We start from the raw sequence: 27,662 nt of genomic DNA, 5'->3' as shown, positions 1-27,662 counted from the left end.
AGACTTGCAAAGGAGCAGATGGACCAAGTGCTATGTCCACAAGTTCCTGAATGTAGCAGGACAGGTAGGTGGGATCATTGAGGTAGTATACAAGACACTTCCTAGGCTGAAACATAATAAAGAGCAATCAGGTTAAGCTAGAACTATAAGACACTAGTTAGAATGCAGCTACAGGATGTATCCCAATGTTACAGGAAAAGGTGTATTAGGGAGGAGTACAGAGATTAAACGAGGATACTGCCAACACTAGAAAACCTGAGCTATGACAACGGATAGTGGGATAACGGTGGAGCTGTTTGCTTTGGAACACAAAGTTGAGGGGAAATGTAGTTGATGTATGCAAAACTGAGAGAGACTTAGATAAAGTGACGAGGAAAGACGTACTTGCCGGAGCAGTGCAGTTAATGACCCAGGGATGTAGATGTAAACTAATTGGTTGAAGAACTGGAGGGAAGGTGAGGAGGCATCGGTGGAGATACGTAACCCATGTCTGTAAAGTTAGTACAGCCAGAAACCCTCACTGCATTTAAAAGGTAATTGAATATGTGCTGTAACCTACAAACCTACCAACAGCAGGCAATGTGGGATTAAACTTGATTGCTCTTTCTCAGCTGCCCCAGGCACAATGGCTGAAAATCTTTCTTGCATGCAAAATTCAATAATTCATGCCTTTACCGAGACAAGGATTGAAAAAGGAACTAATGCAATTGTGCTAAAAGTATACATTACCTGTGTTTCCAGAGTTTGACAGCTATCTACTCCAGCAAGGTTACACTGCCGACGCTGCAGGTTTTCAATCATCACTCGGCCAAAACGATCTGTCATGTTCACCTAAAACATACAAAACCATTATAATTTCCCCATAAGCTTGACAGGTTGAAAAATCTGACTGTACAATGGTGGCGCTATGTGGAAAATGCAGTGATGCCCTGGGAGAAAATCCAAATTATCTGTTGAAAGCAAAATTCTACACTCCGAAAAGTTGGTAGCATTTCTTATGGAGAAATGATTCAAGATGTTACATAATGTAGTTTCAACAGTGACTGTTGCTTTCTAGGCAAGTTGTGGCTGTTTAGGACATTGGGTAGGCTACTTTTGGAATACTGCTGCAATTTTGCTCTCCCTGCTACAGGAAGGATGTTGTGAAACTTGAAAGGGTTAGAAAAGATCCACAAGCACGTTGCCAGGCTTGGGTGGTTTGGGTTATATGGGAGAGGCTGAATAGGCTGGGGCTATTTTCCCTGGAGTGTTGGAGGCTGAGGGGGGACCTTCTAGAGGTTGATAAACATGGATAAGGAGAACCACCAATTCAACTGGGACAAAACCAAAATCCGGGGACAAGCTAAGCAGAGACAGGCACGGGAATTCCTAGAAGCCTGATACTCCACGAAGAAAGCCATCAATAAACACAGAACTCGACCCCATATACACTCCACTACGAAGGAAAACCGGAAGTGAGGCAATCCAGCTCAATGGACTCTAGTTTAAAAACCAGGCAGGAAAACACACCGACGCTTCATCGGAGGCTGCACTGATGATGTTACCCAGCAGGGTAATGAAACGTCTGCTGAACAACAAACCAGCTCTGCGAGCCAACGAACCTCAACACCCTCGAACTGAGCTACAAATCTACTCCAAAACCTTAAAAGGTTTATAAAACCATAAGGGGCATAGATAGGGTAAGTAGACAAGGTCTTTTCCCTCTGAGGGGGGGGGGGGGGGGGGGGGGTCAAAACCAGAGGGCATAGTTTAAGGTGAGAGGAGAAAGATCTAAAAGGGACCGAAGTGGCAACTTTTTCATGCAGGTAATGTGTGCATGGAGTGAGCTGCCAGAGGAAATTGTGGAGGCTGGTACAATTACAACATTTAAAAGGCATCTGGAAGGGTATATGAATAGGAAGGGTTTAAGAGGGAAATGGACCAAATGCTGGCAAATGGGACTTAATTTATTTAGGACATCTGGTCAGCATGGATGAGTTGGACTGAAGGATCTGTTTCTGCATTGTACATCTCTATGACTCTAAATACAGCTAGCTCCTGTGCCTACAGTTTCCCAAAACAGCCAACAGATAGATAAGTCAACATTACATCAGATTATATTGATTAAAGGATCTCAAGATAATTTTTGCTCTTGATAAAGATGGTTAATGGTGCACCATCTAATTCCATATGCTTTCAATTATCTCAATGCCTCTGCTATGAATGATACTAAATGCCTTCAAATAAAAAAGCTAACAGCAAAGTTTTATAATTTTAATATCCCAACCAGCTAATAAAAGCATTATTTTGCTATCCTAATTTTAGTTTTATGGCATATTCGTAATCGCTTTACCAACTGAAGTCAAGAATAAGGTAAAATTATCCAAAGTCAGAAAAATACATGTCCCCATTGCAAGTATGTCTAAGCAAGCCATTACCCCTGAAAACTGAAATGAGTGTTACCTGCTCATAATTGACAAACATAGCTGTATGAAAAGTAGTTGAAGCCCACTTGATTAATTCTGTAGATTTTTCAGGTGTGATATAAACAAGGACACATTCTGCCAGTAGCAGCGTTGGTAATCTATAAGAAAAATAATACTCTTACATTACTTCTGTAATAACCAATGGGAATCCTCCATTGTAGCAAATCAGATGTTTGACGTTTATAAACTTTATTGTAATATCTATAGGCGCTGCATCATTAGTTCTGACACTACCTCAGTTATAAATCACAACAATGAAAGGCCACCAGAAGCATGGATTCAGGTAGGATGAGGAATTGGAGAAAAAGATGTGAAAAAGAGGAAAATGGTAACCTGAAACAATTATGGAAAAGGTGAGGCTAAAATCAAAGAGGCATCAATGAACTGAATCTTGTTCAATAGCATGTGGTTTTTCAAAATTCAACATTATTATTCTTATTACTGAACCAGAAACACTGCATCATACAAAGCATCACCTGAATTCAATATTTGCAGTTATGACAGAAACAAATCTGAAACAGGCTCATATGGTGCACTGGTAGTGTCCCTTCCTCTGAACTAGAGAATCCTTGGTTCAAGTTCTAGCTGCTCCAGATGTGTATCATAGCATCTCTGAACTGGTTGATTAGAAAATTTCCAGAAACAAAACAGCAATAGTGCTGAAGAGAAAGTGTTAGTTACCTCGCCCTATCAGCGGTAATCTTAATTTGACTAACAGGGTTACATTAAAAGGAGAATATTCAACACTTATACAAAAAAATTAAAATAATGTTGACACTATAACTGAAATCATGAAGGATGTACCTTCAGCATTTTTTTTAAAGCCATGAAGAGTTTTACTGGAGTGAACATTACAAGGTGTGATTGAAGTGAAATACTTAGCATCCTGGATAAGGAATTAAGGAAAGTTGCAATATTCAACAAAACATATTTTGTTTTAAAGTTTGCACCTAATTGCTGGAAAGTGGTTGAGGGGTAAAATGACACACTGCAACCATTTTAAATTTCAGGATTATAATTTATTAAAACAAATCAAACTTCTTCCACCACTCATCTGCTGAACTTGCCTGATTAAACACGATGGACAATCACACAAACAAAACTGAAGGTCTCCAGCAGAATTTTATCGTCCTTGAAACCAACATCATCATAAGAAACCCATTGGAGCAAAAAAAGGGAAGCAATTAGACTAAAAGCTTCCGGGCACAAAAAGTGTGCAAGTTTGAAAATTGATTCTAATTTTGTCAGTCCCTCTAAAGATTTGCTAAAAGGAAAAATATTTCCAGGCATCTCACGGTTGACATCAAATAAATAATTATGTAATGAAAGCATGGGCTCAGAAGTGAAAATAATTATTAAGACAAATTTGATTAAGTTCTTTGATGAAGTAATGGATAGGGTTTGGAAGGTATTGTTGTCGGTGTTGAGTAAATGGACTTTCAAAAAGGTAAAGATAAAGTTCCTGGAATTAAAGGGATAGTGGGAACATGAAATTTCCCAGAATTATTTCCAAAAATTGGTCGATGTTTTCATTTGCCTATTTCCACAATTCCTAAGAAATTATATGGTTCTTGGGCATGTTAGAGAGTTTATACATTACAAATGATTTGCAAATAGGCTGGATGGGCAAATTCTTTTTTTTGAAATTCCTTTTGCTTTAACATAGTTCAAAGCTTCTCTGTTTATCCCAAAAACATCAGTGAAACTTTATGTCCCTCCTGAATCTGATTCAGGTAATCAGAACTGGGTGCAATACTCCAGTTATGGTGAAAACAGAGGTTGCAAAGATTCAACATTTCCTCCCTGTTTTTGTACTCAATACATCTACTTCATAAAGCCCAAGAATCAAAATGCTATGTTAATTACTCTCTCGATATGTCCTGCCATCTTCAAAGATCTATACACACCTATGTCCCTGCAAAATCTTTAAAACTGTGCCATTAAGTCTACATTGCCTCACCCTATCTCTTCTGTCAAAATGTACCAGCATATTTTTAACTATTAAATTCCACCTACCACTTGTCTGACCCTTCTACTAGTCTATGTCCTATTACAGTCATTTGGTAACACATCTCCAAGTTTTGTTAATTGGAAAATTTTGAATTATTTGTAATTTTATTTGCTTCTTTTCTATGTAATTTTTTGTGAAAAAAATGGAAGTCTTAACGATGACCCTTGGGAATTGCCACTGTCCCAAATCCTTTAGTAAATGGTTGGCTCTCTGACTATGACTCATTGTTAGCCAGCCTTAAGCCATTTTTTCACTTAAGCTGTGCTGAGCCACTTAGAGAAATAGGTGTATGCTTTTCAGCCCATTAAGCCCCCTCTGCCACATAATACAGTTTATAGAATATCACTTCAATGTCTTTTACCCACACGCTCTCAAAAACCCTTTACGCCATCGATGGATATCTGCTACCAATCTCTAACTATACTCAAAGACTGAACTTCCGGAGTCCTTTACGCGAGACAATTTCGAAAATTCACAAGCCTATGAGTGAACAGGTTTCTCCTCAAATAGATACAAACTGGTATGTCCCTTACTTTTAAACTGCACCCCTGGTTGCAGACTTCACAACTTATCTGCATCTACTCTGTCTAAATCTTTCAATGTTTTCTAGGTTTCAATGAGATCGCTTCTAATTCTTTGAAATCCCGGAGCATTCAGGCCCAGTTTGCCAAACCTCCATTCATAGGGCTGTCCTGGCATTCAGAGAACGAAGACAGAAATCATTGTGGGAACAAATCTGGTGAATGTTTGTTGCACTCCCTCTATGGAATAATATCTTTCCTGAGGTAAGGAGACCAACACTGCAGCACTTGAGGATCAGCCTTATCAAGCTCGTATACAATTGAAGCTAAACCTCACTCAAATCTTCTTCTGAAAAAGACCGACATTTCATTAAAACCTTCCTAATAGCTTGCTGCAGCTGCATGTGAGCCTTCAGTGACTTATTGACCAGGATACCCAAGTCCCTTCATACTTCTACTCTAACTTCTTACCATTTAAGAAATACCCCACACATCTATACTACCTACTGAAGTAGATAATGTCTCATTTTCCCACATTATATTCCATCTTCCATGTTCTTGCCTATTCACTAAGCCTGTCCAAATCCTCCTGAACTCGCTCTAAATCCTCCTCATAACAATTCCCGCTTAGTTTTGCATCATCCACAATTTTGGAAATATTACATTTGGTCCCCATGACCAAAACATTGATTATAACTTGTGAGCAGCTGGGGCCCAAGTTCTTTAGGGAAATATTAGTCTATGTAATCATATTTGAGGAGCTGATCCTTAGTGTGCCACTCGTCACAGCCAGCTAACGCAAGAATGGCCTCTTTATTACTTTTTCCTTTTGCCGGTTAGCCAATCCTCAATCATTGCCAGTACATTACCTCCCAAACCATGTGCTTTAATTTTGAGAACCAACTTCCTGTAGGGAACCTTATCAAAAATCCAACGGCATTATTTCTATGGACTCGCCTTTATCAATGTTGTTAATATTCCACCAGACTCAATTGTATCAAATAGCCTTTGTCAAACATTTTCTCAAAATTCATATATATAACACTCACTGCATTCTCTTAGTTAGCCTTGTTGCTTCAGAAATTCGAGCAGAATAGGCAAACATTTTCTGCCTTTTAGTGCTTGCAAATCTTTCTCCAATTATCATTTTTTCAAATCTTACACACCATGTTAAATTGATTGGCCTGTAATTTCTTGAACAAGGGAGTCACATTTCCTCTTTGCAGTCATCTGGCACCCCTGCTAAGATAGCTTGGAAGCTTATGGCAATCCCTCCATTACCACCAACCCCTTTCCCTGGACAACCTGGGAGGCAATCTTCTGGACCTGGTGAACTATCCACCAAGCGTAGCCAGCATTTCTAGTATGATTTGATTATTGATTTCACGATTTCTACTTTCTCTACCATCTCCACTTACACCAATATTCAGGTCAACAATCTATACACTGCTATACAGCATTCATTAAGCATCCTAGCCATGCCTGCACCTCAAAGCATCTTACCTTTGTCCCTAATCAGCCCTACCGTGTCCCGTCCTCTCTGACTGTTTACATGCCAGCACAAGATTTGTGTTGTATCTTTTATGTTAACTGCCAGTATATTCTTATCTTCGAGTTCCTTGCCTTATTTTCTTCTTTCAACATCCCCTTTCAACTTTGATCTGAGTTCTCACTTGAAATTTTCATCTGTCACGCATCAAGCATCCTCTTTGCTTAATCATATCTGAGGTCTGGGAAAATCAATCCTAACATAACTTAGGTTTTAGTTTACTCCTTAATACCGGGTTTCAGTTCATGTCTCAGCCTGGTTTAGAACATCCATTTGCAAATAATAAAGTCACAGACTGTGACTGACGCATGCATTCAAATGCATTAAGTGCTCCACCTAGTGTTGTGACAAGTAAATACAGCCTATGAAAACAACTAGACATTTTCTATTCATTTAAAGGGGATGGAGAGCATTGGCATGGCTATTATTAAATGGTTATCATTAAATGGTTATCCTAGCTTTCCTTGGGGAAAAAGTGATGGTGAGCCACCATTTGGAATGAAATTAAGATCACAATGTTGTTAATATGAAGTTTCAAGGGATGAAGGAATAACGATAAACGCCCCCAAGCCTCAAAATGTGGGGGTGGTCCACTTCCAAAGCAGCTGCTGCCTTTTGTCCTTTTGTTTTAGATTTTTCTTCTAGACAGATTTTACTTCTAAAGGCCTTTTCACACAGTGCCAGGCAACAGACACCTGAGGAAAGTTGTGTCATGGAATAATATGGACAATAGCAGTGTGGATACAAATTTGGCTAAGGAATAAAAAGAGAGCAATGGTTAATGGGCAATATTCAGTCTGGAAGGAGATTTACAATGGAGTTCCCCAGGGTGTGGATGTTTGCTGATTATATATACATATATATATATAAATCTAGATTTTGGGATATGGGAGATAACTTCAAAGTCTGAGGACGACAAAGTAGAACCTCAAAAAGACATTGGTACATTGATGGAGTTGGCAGATGGAGAAAGTTCAATGTGGAAAGAAGTGTGAGGTCATGCACTTTGGTACGAAGAATATTGACAGTCAGTATAAAATAAATGGTACTACAGGTATTTCTGCCATAATGCGTGTTTTGTTAACATGGATTGGCTGTAATGCAACTGATGAGTAGTGGATGCTATTTGCATAATGCGAACTTTCTGCTGTATGGGTGTAGCGACTTCCTTATAACGAGATTTTCTATAGCGTGAGGTCACACAAGAACGCAACTATCCCGTTATAGGAGAAATTACAGTATTCTAAAAGTTGTAGAGGAACAGGCAGACCTGGGTATCTATGTACACAAGTCGGTACAAGTGGTAGGACGGGTAGAGAGAGTAGTCAATAAAACATTGCTAGGCTTCATAAATAGGGGGAACAGTACAAAAGCAAGAAAATTATGCTGAACCTATACAAGCTACTGGTTAGGTCTCTATTGAAATATTGTGTATAGCTCTGCACGCCACACTGCAGGATGTAAATGCATTGGACAGACTGCAGAAAAGTAGAATGGTTCTAGGGATGAGTCACTTCAGTTATGAGGATAGATTGGAGAGGTTGGACTGTTTTTCTTAGACAGGAGAAGGCTAAAAGGTCGTTGACAGTCGTTTTCAAAATCTTGCCGGGTCCAGGCAGATTCGAAAATGATTTTTATTTGTAAACAGATCGAGAATCAGTGGGCACTGTTTTTAAAAAGTGTTTTGCAAAAGCAAGGTGAGAAAACAAGACTTTTACAGCAAATAGTCAGGGTATGGAATGCACTGTCTGGAAGGATGGGGGAGGCAGATTCATAGAGTCAGAGTCATACAGCATGGAAATAGGCCTTTTGGTCTAACCAGTCCATGCCGACCACATTCCCAAAGCAAACTAGCCCCACCTGCCTGTGCTTGGCCAACATCCCTCCAAATCTTTCTGATTCATGTACTTTTCTAAATGTCTTTTAAACATTGTAACTGTACCTGCATCCACCACTTCCTCTGGAAGTTCATTCCACGCACGAACCAGCCCATGTCAAAAAAGTTGCCCCTCATGTCTTTTTTTAAAAATCTTTCTCCTTTCACCTTAAAAGTATATCCCCAGTCTTGAAATCCCTCACCCTAGGGAAAAGACACCTCCTATTCACTTTATCTATACCTCTTGTGATTTTATAAACTTCTGTAAGGTCACCTTTCAATCTCTTACGCTCCAGTGAAATAAGTCCCAGCCTATCCAGGCTCTCAATACAGCTCAAACCCTCCATTCCTGGGAATGTCCTGTCCGTGAGGCATTCAAGAGGGACTTGGATGATTGTTTAAATAGAAACAACATGGTTTGCAGGAAAAAGGCAAGACATTGAGCATTTCAACTTTGTGCCAGAGAGTTGGTGCAGGCACAATGGGTGGAATAGTCACCTCCCGCACCATTACACTTCTGAGACTATAAAGGTCAGTTTTGAGAAATGCTGTGCAGGATGATTATGGTTTGGGAAATAACAAGTACATGCATTCAAGTGGAAAGCAAGATAGGTTGGTATTTTTGCAGTGCACTTGGTTCAAGAATTGGATTTTTGACGAGAGGGATGTTGACAACTGTATTCAAAAGGAGGGAGATAGCTCCTGGACAGAAAATAATGCTGCAAAAGGCTAGAGAGAGGATGAGGTGCAATAATACAACACTTTTACAGTGACAGGTAATATCATTCACAACTTAAGTAGAGCTCATGCTGCAGAGGTTTCAAATGGAACTTAAAGACAATGTCAAAAAAATAAGCTTACTTGGTATCCAGTCCAAATTTCTTTAATCTTTCCGTTAACATGGGCAGGTCACGGAGATCTTGCCCAATAATGGCATAATGAACAGAGTCCATGTTGGAGCCATCTGACAAACGTGCAAAAAGTATTTAAGTGCAAACTGCATTGGTTAAGGAAAGCTAATTTTAAAATAAAACTAAAGTGCAAATTTTGAATTACACTGTTCTCAAACGAAAGGGTTGGGAGATGACTCTTTTTAAGTAACTTTAATCCTGAAAACTAGATGCTGAAAAGGTAGACTGGGTACAATCTTTGGGGACTTTCTGAAGCATTTATTACAGAGATACACATTATGGACATGCACTTTTTAACCCAAGAACTACAGTTGCTTTCTGTTGAATTTATACTTCTTTCAACATCACAAATGTTGTGAAATGCCCCACTTGCAAGAGAGATTTCTCACCCATTGTTACAGAAACTTAATAATTCAAATCTAAGTCTCATTTTCAGGGGCAACTATACACTTCAGCAACGACCATTCACCCCACACCTTTGGAGGACTTGCAATAATTCTCTCGAGACTCCCAGTACCAGACATGCACAAATAGTTAACCCACCTGGGCTAAAGAAAAAAAATTATGCCAACAGATCAAAGGAAAGAACAGCCCTATTCAGCATTATTTTATTCCATAAACTTCATTAAATGTAGGAGGAAATAAAGAACACAGTAAAATTTTTCTTTCTCACCTATCAGCAGGCTACTACTTGAATTTGTTTCTATAATTGGCTTTGACAATGGAGGCTTCGTTCTGTAGCAAAGAGCAAACAGTTACATATTGTTTCTTAGCAATCTTCTGATGCTACTCAACTGATTTAGAGTTAAGAGGAATTTCAATTGTAAATCACTCATACATAAACATTAGAACGGCCAATTTAATAAAATTTACACAATTCACAAATATCTTTGAACAAAGCTGAACAAATCCTTACTTAAAATATCAAAGCAGATACTCTAATCCTCTAGACAGGAAGAAGTTCAAATCCCATCATGCCAGCTGGGGCATTTCAATTCAATTAACAAATAAATCTGGAACTTTACAAGTAGTCTCAGATTTTATGGTTAAACGACCATTTCTTCATGAAAGAAATATTGCATACATTAACATAATTCAGGGACAAAAAAAGTTTGCTGTCCTTACCACGGCTGGCCTATGCTAAGGGGGTGGACTCAGATAATGATTCAGCAAGCTACTCAACTGCATCAAACTGCAACAGAAAAGTCAAATTGGAATAAGACTGTATAGACCACCCTTGTACCAACTTAGGTTTTCTGGAAATAACAGAAGTACACTCCACACAGTCAACCCGACAAATTCTTCGTCATTAACATCTTTGCCAAGACTGGAAAAACTGTGCTACAGACCAGTAAGCAGCAACTTGACAGTCACAATCACCAAACTACACCATCAGAAAAGATCGACAGGGCTATGGAAGAAATGGGGAGAAGTTGGACAGGCTGAGATGCTCACCAGAGCCAGTCAATTTGGGCTAAATGGCCTCCTTTAATAGTGTACCATTCTATGATTCTGCCTTAGAGTCAATATCCCCGGAATCCTCAATCACCACCTCACCAGCAGGACACAGCCAACAGAGGTGAAAGCACAATGGTCTACAATTAGGACAAAGTGGCCCTGGGTATTCATAGCATAGACTTTGGAGCCTGTGCAGTCTTATAGCAGGAGGTCAAACATGGGCAAGGAAACTACCTGTTGATTACCACCGACTACCCTTTCTCAGCTGACAAACTAATGCTTGTCCAAGCCAAGTACCACTTGCAAAGAAGGGCTGAGGGTTACAAGGGCACAGAATGTATTTTGGATAGAGGCTTCAATGTCAAGAGTGGCCCAGTGGCACCAGCTGGGGAAGTCCCAAAGGCCATTTTTACCAGATTGGGCCTTAGCCAGGTGGTGAGGGAAGGAAAAAAAGAAAGAGTTTGATCTTGTCCTTGCCAGTCCACCTGTCACAGCTGTATTTGTTCATAGTGATACCGGTAGGACTGATCACCTCGCAAAGCAATAGGAGACAAAGATTCATCTTCACAGACAGGAGCCCATCTATTGTGCTACATAGGTGAGATTAACAATATATCTAGTTGGTGGGTATCAAAACTTGACATTCATAAGGCTCTTTGGACCAGTAGCAACAGAATTAAATGCAACCACAATCTGTAACTATGGGTTACACTATTCTTCACACTACCCATTATCATTAAGTCAGGGACCAACCTAGTTCAATGAGTAGTATATGCTAAGAGAAGTACCAGGGAAACCTAACGAATACTACCCTGAAGAAGCTATCAGCAGCCTTGGTGTTACCACAGACCAGAAAATGAACTAGAATGGCCAGAGAATATTGAGGCTACAAATGCAGGGGTCAGATTTTGGAAAGCCTGTGGTAAGTAACTCTTAACTACAGCTACAAGGTAGAAATCAAGATTGTACTGATTACCTCAACTGCCTTGGCGAATGCAAACCTACACCTTTCAAGCAGCTCAGGATAAAGCAAACTGCTTGATCAGCAGGCCATCTCCATTTTAATCTTCAGTTCTGTTATGGACTATGCCAAACCCCATCAAAATATATTCAGAAGAGAGTCTAGTCCCTAACTTTTTCTTATTTTAAAAGGTAAATGCAAGGCATTGCATTCCAGATACAATGTGACAGGTCAAACTACTCGACTTTAGGTAAAACACACTATTTTCGCACTACAGTTAAAATACAGACAAAATTAAAAAAAGCTTGACTGTAACTCTATTGAAATGATTAACAAAATAATATATATTAACTACTACTAATTGACTGTTCCAATTTAGTAAAATCCCATAAACACACCCTAGGCAAAGGCAAATTCAGTAAAATAGATTGTCTCACATGCAATTCTAGCAGCAGGAAGAGAACCCCAGCTTTTAGATGTAACAGAGAGAGGAAGAAAAGCTTCCACATCCAGCTTCAAAAGCCCAGCAACTTCGGAAAGCTAAAACTAAAAATCCTAGCTCTGTGGGAGCTTGACCCCACCCATTCAGGTTGCTTCTATTGTGCTAACTTTAAAAAAACCCAAGGCCTCACAAGCTGTTATTTTATTGGCTTTGAGCAGATCACTTGCCACCTCTGTCTCAACCTTTCCTCTTTTAAAAAAAAACAAAATACATCTCAAAGCCATAGTATTGACTTCCTCCACTTCTGGTGCACAGCAGCAGTAGTGTGTACCAAGGTGCGCTGCAGCACCTGGCACTTTCAATAGCACTTTGCAAAACAGTGACCTCTATCTGCTGGGAGGACCAAGACAACAGAAGCATGGGACCACCACCACTTGCAAGTTCCACTCCAAGTCTTGCATAATATTGCCTCTTCTTCATTATCACTGGGTCGAAATATTGGAACTCTCTCCCTTAAAACACTATGGGTGCACCTCATTGGAAGATTGAAGAAAGTGCAAGTGAAAGTTGTCAAAGTCCCAAAGGACCATAGGCTGCTCTCTTTGCAGCCAGACAGCTGGTGGTGAGTTTAACCCGAGGGTCACCGGCTTCAGGCCAGGGGCAAGCTTGAGAATGCAGGGCCTTCATGGTGACCTCAGCTGGCACAGGAATGGAACCTGTGCAGTTGGTATCACTGCATTGTAAACCAACGCGGGATAACTGCAGACTCAAGAACAATTAAAGATGGCCGATAATTGCTGGCCAAGCTCACATCCCATGAACAAAAACAATTGAAATGTCTTGCCTCATCTACACTACACTGCAAACTCACCAAGATCGTTAAATTAATTTCCATTTAGTCAGTAACAATCTTTATTCCTATGACTTTGGTATAATAAAAAAAGTCATTCATTTCCAGTCAACCAATTATACTTCCTTTACCATTTTGTCAACACTTAGAACAAAACCTTTCTTATGGGAAATCTAGATATAAAAGTTTTTTTTTTAAGTGGAAGACACCAGCAGCATTCCAGAACTTCAAGAAAATCAGCGGGCAGAGGTGAGTGTACTGATCATCATTATGGAGAAGATACTGGAGAAGCTGAAAGGTCTGAAGGTGCAGAAATCACCTGAACTGGATAGACTACACCCCTGAGTTCTGATGGAGATTGCTGAGGAGATTGTACAGGTATTGATGGTCATCTTTTAGGGATCACTGGAGTCAGGAAGGGTTCCAGAGGACTGGAAAATGGCTAATGTAACACCCCTGTTTAAGAAAGGAGGGAGGCAGAAGACAGGAAACCATAGGGTGGTTAGCCTGACCTTGGTCATTTGTAAGATTTGAGAGTCCATTAATAAGGATGAGACTGTGGAATACTTGAAAGTGCATGGTAAAATAGGGCTGAGTCAGCACCACTTCAAGGGGAGGTCATGCCTAACAAGTCTGTTAGAATTCTTTGAAGAGGTAACAAGCAATTTAGGCAAAGGAGAGCCAGTGGACATGATCCATTTGAATTACCAGAGGCCTTTATCAACATGTTGCATAGGAGACTGCTAAATAGGAACCCATTGTGTTAGGCCAAGGTACTGACGTGGACAGAGGATTGGCTAACTGGCAGAAGGCAGAAAGCAGGGATAAAAAGGGTCTCTCTCAGGATGGCAGGGGTCAGCGCTGGGATGACAGCTACTCATGTTACACATTAACAATCTGGACAAAGGAACGGAGGGCATAGTTGCTCAGTTTGCAAATGGCAGAAAGATAGATGGAAGGACAGGTAGTGTTGACGAAGCAGGGAGTCTGCAGAAAGATTTGGACAGGCTAGGAGAGTGGGCAAAGAAGTGGCAGGTGGAATACAGTGTTGGAAAGTGGGATGGCATGCACTTTGATAGGAAGAACAGGAGTGTAAACCATTCTCTAAATGGGGAAAAGGTTTTAGAAATTTGAAGTATAAAGGGTCTTGGGAGTCCTAGGATTCTCTTAAGGTTAACATGCAGGTTCAGTTGGCAGTTAGGATGGCACATGCAATGTTAGCATTCATTTCGCGAGGGCTAGAATACAAAAGCAGAGATGTACTGCTGAAGCTGTACAAGGCTTTGGCCAGACTGGTTTTGGGCCTGTACCTAGGATGTGTAGGCATTGGAGGGGGTCCAGAGGAGGTTCACAAGAATGATCCTGACGATGAAGGGCCTGTCATATGACGAGTGGTTGAGGACTCTGGGTCTGTACTCAATAGAGTTTAGAAGGATGGCGGGGGGTGGTGCTTCTGATCGAAACTTATAGAAAATTGAGAGGCCTGGATACAGCGGATGTGGAGAAAATGCTTTCCCCAGTGGGAGAGACTAGTGCCCAAGGACTTAGCGTCAGAATGAAAGGGTGAACCTTTAGACCGGTGACGAGGAGGAATTTCCTCAGCCAAAGGGTGGTGAATCTGTAGAACTCGGTCTCCACAGCCCTCTGTGGCGCTAAGTCATTGAGTGTATTTAAGACAGCGGTAAATAGTTTCTTGGAATTTAAGGAAATCAAGGGTTATGGAGAAAAGGCAGGAGAGCGGGGTTGAGAAATATATCAGTTATGATCGAAGGGCAGAGCCGAATTGATGGGCTTAATGGCCTATTTCTGCTGCTATATCTTATGAATTTCTGTAACTATTTAATCATTCTATTTTGACAGCGAATTTATTAAATCACAGGCAACCCTTTATGAAAAGTGACTTATTTCCTTCTAGCCCAAAGTATGGTTTGACAGAACAAAAATACATGCTTATGTTCGAAAATAACTTGTAGATATTCGCTGAATTGTTTATGTTCTTTAAAAGTTGCATTAGTTTAGGATGAGACTGGATATTTTTGCAACAATAACAACAATCTGCTTACAGCTGAGAATGTATAACGTGAAGTTTTTTCTGAATAAATCAATAGAACCTTAGCTAGCCAAGTGATAATTCTTTAGAGGGGAATGGCATGATCGACTGTTTTAAATGCTGGAGATCAGTTCAGGAAGGTTAAAAAGGGCTGAGAGATGGCAATGTGTTATTGCAAAGGCCAAAGAGATTGAAGTGAGGTGATAATTAGACAGGATAAGGCCAGATCAGGACTGTGTTAGAAAGGTGGGGTAGCGACAGGGGCTTTGAAAGGAACTTTTCTGATATTGCCAGCGTATGAAACAATGGGCATTGAGTTGCTCATATATTTTCCCACTTTTGCTGTTAAATGAATTGGTGTGTTTATCTAATTGATATCTCACCTTTTTTTAATAAGAAAAATGAAAACACTATCTACACAGTATCAGAAAATAGTCTATACTTTGTTCATTTTTCTCAGACTATTCAATGGTAAAAACATCTGAATAATGTCTCAAATCATTATTTGATTTGTTTGTACTTCATCTCCAGGGACAATTAGAAATTCTACTGCTCAAAAAGTAATGCCCATTTCCTAAAGAAACTGTATTAGTTAATAGTAGTTCAACTGTACAGAAATAAATTAACTGTTAATGAAGTGCGGAGCTGGAGGAACGCAACAGGGACCCTTCTTCAGAATTTTCTCCATGTCCAAAAAGGAGTTGTAATTACATAGGCAGTCATGATAGATATGCAGTCCAAATATTCACATTTTATTAGCCGGTTTCAAAAAGTGCGTGACAGTGCCCAACTGTTCAGCACTGGAACCATCTAGATGCTCTCTAACCAGTGCACTTGTGCTTTGATAATTTAAAAATTTCGCTTTATTATACTTGCATGCATGAACAGCTATTGCTGTATTCAAGTGCAGTAAGCACTTACCCCAGATGCAAAAGTCTACAACGTTATTCAATACACAACAGTACAATGGATGCCGGAAATCAAAGAACACTTTACTGCATTAGTCATGTCACATGAACACCATGCCAGTGAAGGCATGCCTACTGCAAAGCTACAGATAATAATGAGATTAGATTCAAATAATGTGCGGTAGCTATGATTCTAGTGAGGCTGCTGAAATGCAGCCATAATTCTTTGCAAGAAATTTATCAAATATTTCACCCAATATCTTTTAGAACTTATAGATACAAATCAGCCCTGACTGTCATTCCCCGGGTGTCACTGACCACCCACTGCATAAAAACCATGAAATCTATATTTTCATCCTCAATCCATTCAAGGTTATTGCTTTCCTGTTCCTTTGCAGCTGGTCTATTTATTTACATGTTGCTTACAAATTGTTCTTTTATCATTTTGTACAACTTGGTGCTTATGATTAGACACAATGTGTAGTGCTGTGCCTATAATCTAACTAATTTTTGCTAAAATGTACTTAATTGTATCTAATATAGTTCATTCTTATTTAAGTGGTTCTTCACTGTAGCTGACATTCACAACAATTGACATTCACATCAATTTGGAAGAGACTGACGACATTCCATAAATTGGGTGATCTGCTTACAGCATCTGGTTATAAAGAACTTGGGCAAATTTACTTCGTTTTAAAACGCATTAAATCGAACATAACTTCTTTCCAAAATATTTTCTGTGATTAAAAAAAGAGAAGATCAAAAATCTTCAAAATGTAACAGAGGCTCTGATCAATCCTTCCTTGGGTAATGGAAGCTATGTCAGAGTTTGTCAACATGACACCTCTGTTCAAAGAAGTGAGAAACCAATTAACTATAGACTAGTCAGTCTAACATTGACAATGGGTTAGCTTCTAGAGGTCACAATATGGAAAAAGAAATTCTCACCTACAAACATATGGATTAATTAAGGGCAGCCAAAATGGATTTGTAAAAGGCAAGTTGATTCTTGACGAATTTAGTAGAGTTGTTTGAGGAAATTAGGTGAGTGTTGTGTACAGAAGACGACTGAAAGTGTGCCATGTAGAGGCCTGTTGATGAAAGTTAAGGTACATAGCATTAAAGGGAGCGTGTCAGGATTGGTACGAAGTTCATAAGAAAACAGTAGTGATATTAACAGATGTTGTTCAGACTGGAAAACTGAAAATGCTAGTCTCTCCCTTGTACCTCTGTCGGGCCCATTTATATATTAAAGATCTTATATCTGTGTTAATTTCCTATCAACATTTTCATTATAAATTCCCACAACGAAAGTGATGTATATAAATGTCACATGTTGTAAGGATATCCTCTCCCGAGTGGATATGTTGCAATACTATCACTGTTGGAAGCATTCGGATATAGCAATGAAAAGATTACATAGGCAGTTTCCATTTCATGAGATATGGGAATTTATAATAGGAATATAAAAGGGCAAAACATATGATTTTAACGTGGAGACTGAATTACATCTTCAAACCAAGTTTTAATAATTCCTCACCCTGTCGCTCTGTGAAGAGGAGAAACAGTTTACACTATTCCATGACATAACACATTGAACATTTGTTATGCAGTGCCAGTTCATTAGACCACCTATACTTGAAGAAATTTGAAATTGATTAAATTGGCAATTTAATAACTTACTTGATCAAGTGTATTTTTCTCATGACAATCATTGGAAAGTCAACTTCAAAGTATTTTTTTGGAAGCAAGTTTTGATCCTGGAAAAATAAATTACTGTGTAATGGCAGATAAACAGGAAATTAAGAAAACTTTTTGAATAGCTTCACTTCAAGATGTTGCTGAAATCAGACAAACAACACACATATGCTTCTGGTTTTCTCCCACCGGTTTTACCTCTTATTTCAGGCTAATTTCAATAAACGGATCTCCTACAGTTTGAAACAACTTTAAATATGAAATAAGTTACACACTTACAGAATGAAAGTTATCCAGAAAAGCCCGTGTTTTCTACACTTCATATTCTCCTTTTTAAGAACATTTTAAACGTTAGGTTATTTTTACACTACCATTTAGGATCATTTCAAGTAGTCCAACATGACTGAACTAAAACATGCACTACTGAGTGCATTCTCAAGGGACAGAACCCCAGTACAAATGATCAATTTAAACTCAAGCTCTATATCAGTTACATGAAAGTTTGACCTTCATGGTTAATGATACAAAGATATGCTGCAGTGACCAATTGAAGCCAATTTTAAATTTACATGCAATTTAAAGTCAATCCATCCATTATTTCCATATCAAAACACTCCCATTTGCTGCATGGTGGAGCTCTGCCAGCAGGAGGCAATGGCATAGTGGCAGTGTCACTAGACTAGTAATCCAGAGGCCCACAGTAATGTTCTGAGGACATGGACGAAAACTGGTGACACTTTAATTAAAAGCTAACCATTGCCAATTGAAAAACCCGTCTGCTTTACCGATGTCCTTTAGGGAAGGAAATCTGCCGTCCTTAAATGGTCTGACTTACATGTTGTGGGTTTGGAGTGGAGAGTCAACAGCAATCTGATTGACTCTTAACTGACTTTCTAGGCCATTTCTAGGACAAACAGTTGAAGGGCAATTTGGGAAGGGCAACACATTTCTCAGGAAATCAAATTTTATAGGTAAAGGGCAAGAGTGGAATACAAGTAAAAGATAGACCATGAGTGTACTGAATGGCAAAACAGGCTCAAATGTCTCAAAATGGTCTATTGCTATTCCTATGCTTAATAGTTCCTTAATTCACTATTTTATTTCTTTGGTAACCGTCGTACATTGATCTCCCTCAAAAGTGGAAACAATCTGTGTTTACTCTAGAAAAACCTTCATAATTTTAAAGATTCAAGTTAGGTCACCCCAAGGCCTTGATTTTCAAAGATAAAGGAAAATGAGACCAGGTCTGTTTTTCATTTCCTGACAGGTAGAACTTCTCAGTTCTTATATGACCCTTAAATCTTTTTGGTACCTTTTCCAATACCTTTATACCCTTTTGTCAAACGTCGACCAGAATGCACAGTGCTTTCTAAGTGTAACCTAACTAAGGTTAAATACTAGTTTAGTATACCTCATTAGCTTTTCAAATCTACGCTTCTAATCATATGATCTTTTATTTTTCCTCAAGATTTATACCTCAATTACCTGTGTAAAAATTGACAAATTTCATGCTTATTCTGCAACATATGATATTGCCCATTACAGCTTTTTCATAAATCGAAAAATTCTGATTAAGATCATCCTTCCTCATTATAACCAATTTAGTAAACTTTTGAATGGAAATGTACTACTCAGAGTACATCATGGGCTGTTACTCGGACAACTATGAAGAATCTTATTTATAATATCCAAGAAGACAGGCACAATTGTGCAGGAACAATTTAACATGAGTCTATGAGTCATCTTCATCACAGAAACAGCTCAATACTACTTGCCAGGCAGTAAATCTCAATGATTCAAAGCCCATAAAGTGAAAGGATTTTCAATATATCTCAGCAAAAATATAAACCCTTCTTCTGTCTTCAGGCACAGAGATAAATGTTCACACTTACCAATGTGCAATACTCAACTGCACGTTTAAACACTGGTATTGTTAACTTGCAGTGACGTACAATTTAACGTATTCTATTTTGTCAAAATTTAAAGTATGCCTCAAAAATGTATTAATTTTCAAATTTTTCATGATTACTATAAAAAGTGAGTTTTACTTGAAGCACATGCGTGTGTTTGATCACACAGCAAGTTATTTTGGGATTTGAAAGCAGAGAAGTTGAAATCAGATTTCAAAAAATCTGAAATAAAAACATAAGCTAGAGACATTCACCAGGTCTGGTAGCATCTGCAGAAACAGAACCAGTGTTAACATTTCAGATTTGTGATCTTAACAGACAAAATGTCTGATGAAAGGTCACATACACTGCTTCTCTCTCCAGATGCTACCGGAGGTTCTGAGCATTTCTAGCATTAAAGCTATGCTATCAACACAGTCTTGCAATACTGCTATAAGATTCATTTCACCTCTTAGAGTAAAAGATAAACTATCTTCCAATGCTAAGCAAGCTAACCAGTGCAAAACCAATGTATTAGAAAATTGATAAGGTTCAATTATCTAAGGTGCAACATATCACAACGTCAACAAAAAGCAATTTCAGAAAGCCTCAAAGACTTGGTCCAACATTTTCAATCAGGCTCAGTCAAATTTCCAGCATAAGAACTAGCCCCATGCAAACAAGAAATTAACATAATGAGACTTTTTTTTTGTTATGAACAGAAAATGTAATTTCTTCTCAGGAAATATTAATTTATATGAACACTGCATAGGTACGCAGATGTTTCTAGTGTGAATTGATGCACTCTGGTGGAGAAACGATAGAAAATAAAGGGTCCTATTCAAAAAGGTGTGCAGGAGCAGAGAGACCTGGGTTTACTTGAACGTAAGTCATGAAAAAAAACACAGGACAGATCGAGCTGTTAATGAAGTACACAGTATTCTAGGCTTCATAAAAGGAGCATGGAGTACAAGACTAAGGAGGTTATGATAAACGTATACAAGACCTGGTTAGATCTCAGCTGGAGTATTGTGTAGAGTTCTGAACCACACTATAGGATGGATAGGAACACAACAGAGAAAGTGCCAAAGAGGTTTAAAGACAGGTCCAAGGATGAGCCACATCCATTGAGGATGAATTAAGGGATGTGATAGTATTATCATATTACTGCGCTGGATTATAAGTCAATTTTACCTTGAGTCTCCAGAAAGTTGTGTCCAGGCCAGCACCAAGGTTCATAACCTGGCAATTGCAGTTAGTTTTCTTTATGAAGGCATCCAGCAATATATTCACAGCTTTTACACGGGCATAATAACCTATGAGCAAAACAACACCATTAATAGCCCGTGTGCTCATCAGCTGGTAAAGGGGAAAATTAGAAACTAGCAGAGTCACTGTGGTCAAACAGTCGGTGATACTCACAATGTGGGCGTACACAGGAAGGCAAGCCATGAATAAAATATCAGAGATCTATCGTGCAATCATTGAATCAATCACAGGACAGGAGAAGGAGCCTTTTCAAGATTTGGTGAGGAGGGGTAGAAATTGATGCAATCAAAATACTCAAAAAAATAAAATTCAGGCATATATAACACAGCAGATGAAGCACATTTTTGTTTTCCAATGCATTAGCTGTAAATATAGTAAGTCAAAAAAAAAAATGCGCATTGTAAGTGGATTCCTTACATCTGGAGTTCTTAACCTCAAACGTCCTGAAGGAAAGGTTCAGCATTAAAACAAGGCACTATTCCTTAGAAAGTAAAAGGAAAAATGAGGGATTGAGCTAGTCACCACAGTTTTCAAAGTTATCCCATCCCCCAAATGTAGGAGCAATGCTTGTATTCAGCAGAAATTGTGAAAATATTTTAAGAACAACTTCAGTAAAACCTCCAAATACTTCAACAGCTCAGCACCTTTATCCACTCAGTAGCTAAGCTAGAGTTCAGGAAGATCTGATACTTAGTCTATCTGTTCTAAATTAGCTAATACCATACATATGCACAAATTGGTCCTGTATGTCTAATCTAGGAAGGGAAAATTAGCCAGGGTTTCTACTCTTGATCACTAAGCCAGCTGAAAAAATGTTGTTTTTAAAAACAAGGACATGACGTGTGCTGCCTTGTGATGCTTCACTCTGCTGACATCTTACTATTGAGACTCGTGAATGAATGATTGCTTCCAATATCCTTGGAGCTGAACTCACATGAGGAGCCAACATGTTCAGGAAATGAGCATAGACAATTCGAAACACACAACATGAAGCAAAAGAATGTAGTACGAAAGGATTCAGGCAAAATCAGCAACATATGGTAAAAACAACAATGTCCTATGTTTGTGATACATGCGTGAAACACATGTACTTTTGTGCCACTTCATGGCATAATAACGTAACAACTTTCAGTCTGGTTCAAAATATTACTCTAGAAAGTTGGTTAGAGAAAAGGTGCTCGGTCATTGTTTGACGAAGTCTGGCCAATAAATGAAGATCAGCTTCATATGCAGATCCTTTCACTTTGTCAAATGTCTGTTCAGAGTGCTCTCCCAGCACCAGCATTCCTTCTAATTTTTCTTCCAGTAGCTCGGGCCTGAGCATGGCACAGCATTAGTCATAGAGTTATAGAGTTGTACAGCACACAAACAGATCCCTTCAGTCCAACTCGTCCATGCTGACCAGATTTCCTAAATTAATCTACTCCCATTTGCCAGCATTTGACCCATATCCCTCTAAACCCTTCCTATTCATGTACCCATCCAGATGCCTTTTAAATGTTGTAAGTGTATCAGCCTCCACCACTTCCTCTAGCAGCTTGTTCCATACACACACCACACTCTGCATGAAAAAGTTGCCCCTTAGGTCCCTTTTAAATTTTTCCCCTCTCACCTTAAATCTATGCCATCTAGTTCTGGACTTTCCTACCCTGGAAAAAGACCTTGGCTATTCACTCTATCCATGCCCCTCATGATTTTATAAACCTCTGTAAGGTCACCCATCAGCCTCAGATGCTCCAGGGAAAGTAGTCCCAGTCTTTTCAGCCTCTCCCTATTGCTCAAACCCTCCAGTTCCGGCTACATCCTTATAAATTTTTCCTGAACCCTTTCAAGTTTCACAACATCCCTCCCATAGCAGGGAGACCAGAACTGAACCAGACCTCAATGCTGTGATCACCATGCAGACACCGATCACTGTGCACGCTCAGCAGCACAGTTTAGAGGGAATGTTGTCCATCATGTTTCTTGTCTTCAGCATCCCACTTATACTTGTACATAACGACAAATTAGGAGCAAAAGCTGCTCTACCATTTAATAAGATCTGGCTGATTTGTTCATGTTATAAATTCCACATTCCCAAGTAACCACTCTAAACTTAACAGCACCACATCTAAGAGAATAGATTGTAAGAGATTAGGCTTCCCCTGATGGTTCACAGTGCCTGCAAGCAGCAAGCCCTGAGTTATTAGAGCATAAATAACTTAGCTCTGTACTGGGCTGGGCCTGGGTTAGCTTATTTCAACTGAATGTTGCTACAGACTCTATCTTTGGCCTCAACATCTCTGGCAAGGAAGCAAAAAATAAAAATCAGCCTGCATTATTTGCTCCTCCTCAGTGTATTCCACTGATGCTGTTCGCAGCTAAACAGACAAATATTTGCTATCTGAGGTCTCAAGTAAAAACAGCCTCTTGGATAGTGAAAAAATTCCTTCCGGTGCCCATGCAAATGACTTCAGCTAGACAGCATCTACAGTCCTTTAAATGAGAGTGGGAAATATTAGAAAAAGGTAAGAGAAGATATAGAAAGGAAAGAGGAAAAAAGCTGCTACAAAGATGCAGGACTTACCTCTGTTGATTTCAGGAGCTTTCCTTTCGTTTGGTTGCTTTATAAAATACTGTATGTAAGGGTCCTTCCAATAGTTCATACTCACTGCAAACCTACCAAACAGAAGAGAGAACTAATGAAAAACAATGTTAATCTGACAGTAATTCAGCCTGTCCTGTTGATTCTGTTGTTGTAGTATTAACTGCACAATTAAGCAAACTGCTTTAGGTTCCAAGGTAATTAGAAAAACTGCACTTTTACAAAAAAAAAGTCTCTTTCTTTAAATTAAAAAGAAGTCTTCTCTGAATTGCATTCAGATGTACCTGTGTTCCTGGGTGTTAAAAGGTAAGTTACATTTTGGAGGGTCGGGCTTATTCACAATTATACTCAAAGGGATTGCTATGTTAAAGAATTCAAAACAGATGTCAATTTGCACTTCCTTACACTGTGAAGTGCTCAGCCATAATGATGGTGTAAGCTTAGTACACAGTTCAAAGGAGAAGTCTGAATCTATCTCAGGCAGAGGTACCACATGGAAGATCCAGCCTTCTCCTGGGTTTCCAGTGCTGGTCTTCAGACAATTTGATTCACTCCATGTGATACAAGAAAAAGCTGAGCACACTAGACTTGGCAAAGGTTATGGGCCTTGTCAACCTCCCAGCTACAGTGCTGAAAACATGTATCTCACAACTAGCTGCACCCCAGTTAAGTTGTTCCAGCAGAGCTACAATACTGGCTCCTGACAACATGGGAAAATTGTTCAGGTGTCCTAACCTCAAAAAGCAAGACAAAATGCAAACTGGTCAATTACTGCCCATCAGGCTACTGTAATTCACCAAAACAATGGAAGATGTCAACAACAGTGCTTTCAAGTATCAGTACTCATTCACCTAATGGTGGGGTCCTGGGGAGTGTTGCCAAACAGAGTTTGGAGTGCAGGTTCATAGTTCCTTGAAAGTGGAGTAACAGGTAGACAAGATAGTGAAGGCAGCATTTGGTATGCTTGCCTTTATTGGTCAGTGCTTTGACTATAGCAGTTGGGAGGTAATATTGCAGCTGCACAGGCCACTTGGTTAGGCCACTTTTGGAATACTGCATTCAATTCTGGTCTTCTTGCTGTAGGAAAGCTGTTAAATTTGAAAGGATGCAGAAAAGATTTACAAGGATGGTGCCAGGGCTGGACGGTTTGAGCAATAGGGAGAGGCTGAATGGGCTGGGGTTATTCTCCCTGGAGTATCGGAGGCTGCTAGGTGACCTTACAGAGGTTTATAAAATCATGAGGAGCACGGATAGGGTGAATAGCCAAGGTCTTTTTCCAGGGTACGGAAGTCCAGAACTAGAGGGCATAGGTTTAAGGCAAGAGGGGAAAGATTTAAAAGGGACCTAAGAGGCAACTTTTTCATGCAGAAGGTGGTGCGTGTATGGAACAAGCTGCTAGAGGAGGTAGTGAAGGTTGGTACAATTACAACATTTAAAAGGCATCTGGATGGGTACATGAATAGGAAAAGTTTAGAGAGATATGGGCCAAATCGGACTAGATCAATACAGAATATCTGGTCAGCCTGGATAAGTTGGACCGAAGGGTCTATTTCCGTGCTGTACATCTCTATGACCCTACATCCCCCTGACATTGTAAAGACTTTTCTTTTTATTTTTCTACATTTTTGGCTGTGATTTGAAGTGGGAAAAGGACTGTTTGACATCAAAGGACTGAGGAAGGAATTGCTATACTTCTTAAAAAGCAAACTACAAAACTCATTGCAAGTCATGTTTATACTGCTGCTTTATTGAAGTAGTGGGGAGGCTGTTGTCTATGGACCAGCACTGGGGGATGCGTACAAAGTGAAATTTGGTTGGCAACAATTTGCCGATCGGTTAGTGGAGTTGTGTCTCATTGCGGATGCCAGAGGCCTGACAACATTGACTTGATTTGCCTCAGTAACTGAACGGCTTTTGGGTGTAAATGCTACAGGCAGCAGCCTTCAGACTGCTACAAGGGTAGATGGTGTACCTTTCTCCCCAGTAAAATGCCTAAAACCTGAAGAAAACCAGGTTATGGCCCCTTACTAGTTACTGTAAATCATGGCTTTTAATCATAAACTAAAAAAAACTTTGCAGTTTGCGTGCCAGTCATGTTACACCTTCTGTGACAAAGCAAAATGAATCTAGAGACAAGAGATTGAAGAACTGGCAAACAAAAAAGATCACTTCAGCAAACCCGTGGACTGGGATTATTGAACTGCGTACCAGGTTTCTTCCCTCTGCCACTGCACTTTTTTTTGTCAGTGTAAGGAAGCGAGGTTTAGAGGTGGGTTATAATTTTAACTAGTTGAAATAAGTGTTGTCAGTTCATACTAGTTTACCTGTGATTGGAATCGATTTATTTGTAATAAATACTAGATCTTATTAAGCACAGAAACCTGGTCCATATTTTCCGTTAGTCTGGGTCTATCCGATAGGTAAGTTGGTGATTTTGTGTACATTGATAAAATTTTTAACTTTTCTGATGTCTCCAAGAATAGGACTCGACCAGTACTACCCCAGTGAGACATGACAATGTTCATTGGCATTAGAAGGGTTACCACTCATTAGAAACTGAATTTAACTAGCTTTATCAAAAAAGTAGCTCCAACAATAGGACAGAGGCTCGAATTCTGTGTCAAGTAATTCACTTCCTAACTTCCCACCTTCCAATAATGAATAAATCAGGATTGTGATAGAAAACCCCTCACTTGCTTGGACAAATGCTGCTCCAACAACACAAACATCAATATCATGCAGAACAAAAAGAAACTGTTTAATTGGCACACTATCCAGCCTTTTGCATAGTCACACTTCACTACTAGCACACAGCAACGTGCATCATCTACAAGACGCATGCCATCAAATTGCCAAGTCTCCTCCAACAGGATCTTCCAAACATGAGATCATTGGGAAAGACAAGAGCAGCAACTACATAAAAACATCACTAACTGCCAGATCCCCATATAGTCACAAGTCAACTTCAAACCACGTCACCATTCTATCAATCGGTCAAAATCCTGGAATGCAGTACCAACCAGTACTTTTAGATAAAACACACGCCCAAGGACTGCAGTAGTTATGGGCAATAGTTCACAACCAACCACACGAGATGAGGTGGAGGCAATAAATACCAGCAATGAGGTCACATCCCAGTAATGGATTAAATAAAGCTCACCATAAACACAATATAACCACATCCTGCACCGTGCAACATGTAACAAATTTTCACACACTATGGTTTGCAGATATACCCTGTACCAATACTTTAGTAGCTCAGCAACTCCTACCTTTTACAAACTGTTGCATCATCACATGTGGAACGGACTGCTTCATCGGCTGTGTCATCAGAGCCGGTGAAAGAATGGTTGGTAGCCATCAGAATCTCACACTGCAAGGATAGCAAATAATGCACCAGTGTGAATTGAGAAGATAACACCTACCTTGCACACATTCAATCACCTTTAAGCAAATAAAAAGTATTTAACTACAGTGTCAGCTAATTATTTAAACTGTGCTCTAACAGACAACATTTAACATTTATATATTTGTAATATTTGCCTGTTACTTATAGATTTCCAAACATAATGGTTGCATTTCCCTATAATTACCGAAAAGCCATTTGCTCTTTTAAATTAAATGTCGTTTAAGAATTATTTTAAAGATTGCTTTGTTGAAAAAAATACAAAGAAATTATTAAATTAGTTACATTAAAAGTTAGGTTGCTTATGTTAAACAGATTATAAGTGATACCAGATTAGGTTAATAAAATTTTGGAAGTGTTAGACGCTAACAGAACATAACACAATGTATCATGAAGTTAGAATGGTGCGACAAGCTTAAGATTCAATTAGAACCATGTGCCTGAGGCTGCTCGATGATCCTCAATAAAGTGCATTGAAGGCTGTCGGGTTTGCGGGTGCAGCACTGGCGAACCCAAACGCTGTCACCATCTGCTAATGTCTACATTCCTTCCCTCGGACTTTTGCAGATTGTAATATAAGAAAGTAACACCTACACTTCCTGCCTACGTAGCACGGTTACATCGACATTGCAACAACGCAGCTTCTGATTGGCCCCATCCGCGACAGATGGGACCATCTCATTGGTCGGTCTGGTCTGGGCCGCGTTGATCGGTGCAGGGTTCGTCCCAGGTGGGCAACGCTTCCGGGTTTCGATAGGGCAGTGTACAGTCCAGTAAACAGCGGAGAACAAGTGGTTTGAGTGGACGCAAATTT

At 39.4% G+C, this 27,662-nt stretch overlaps 1 protein-coding gene across 1 annotated transcript in view; it reads right to left on the bottom strand.

The window, feature by feature from the left end:
* The window catches only part of lcmt1 (leucine carboxyl methyltransferase 1), a 33,890-nt gene extending 6,441 nt beyond the window's left edge, over positions 1 to 27,449 (bottom strand). The window contains exons 1-9 of the mRNA XM_020523742.2: positions 27,282 to 27,449; positions 26,715 to 26,815; positions 23,425 to 23,516; positions 20,784 to 20,905; positions 17,686 to 17,762; positions 10,007 to 10,068; positions 9,284 to 9,386; positions 2,443 to 2,563; positions 730 to 831 (exon numbers count right to left, since the gene is read on the bottom strand). Coding sequence (XP_020379331.1) covers positions 730 to 831; positions 2,443 to 2,563; positions 9,284 to 9,386; positions 10,007 to 10,068; positions 17,686 to 17,762; positions 20,784 to 20,905; positions 23,425 to 23,516; positions 26,715 to 26,815; positions 27,282 to 27,284 — 783 coding nt within the window. The 5' untranslated portion in view covers positions 27,285 to 27,449. The remainder of the gene's footprint in view (positions 1 to 729; positions 832 to 2,442; positions 2,564 to 9,283; positions 9,387 to 10,006; positions 10,069 to 17,685; positions 17,763 to 20,783; positions 20,906 to 23,424; positions 23,517 to 26,714; positions 26,816 to 27,281) is intronic.
* Positions 27,450 to 27,662: the final 213 nt, after the last annotated feature.

Source organism: Rhincodon typus, chromosome 21 (assembly GCF_021869965.1).
Source record: "Rhincodon typus isolate 14 chromosome 21, sRhiTyp1.1, whole genome shotgun sequence".
Classification (NCBI taxonomy): domain Eukaryota; kingdom Metazoa; phylum Chordata; class Chondrichthyes; order Orectolobiformes; family Rhincodontidae; genus Rhincodon; species Rhincodon typus.
This window is presented reverse-complemented; position numbering and strand designations above follow the sequence as displayed.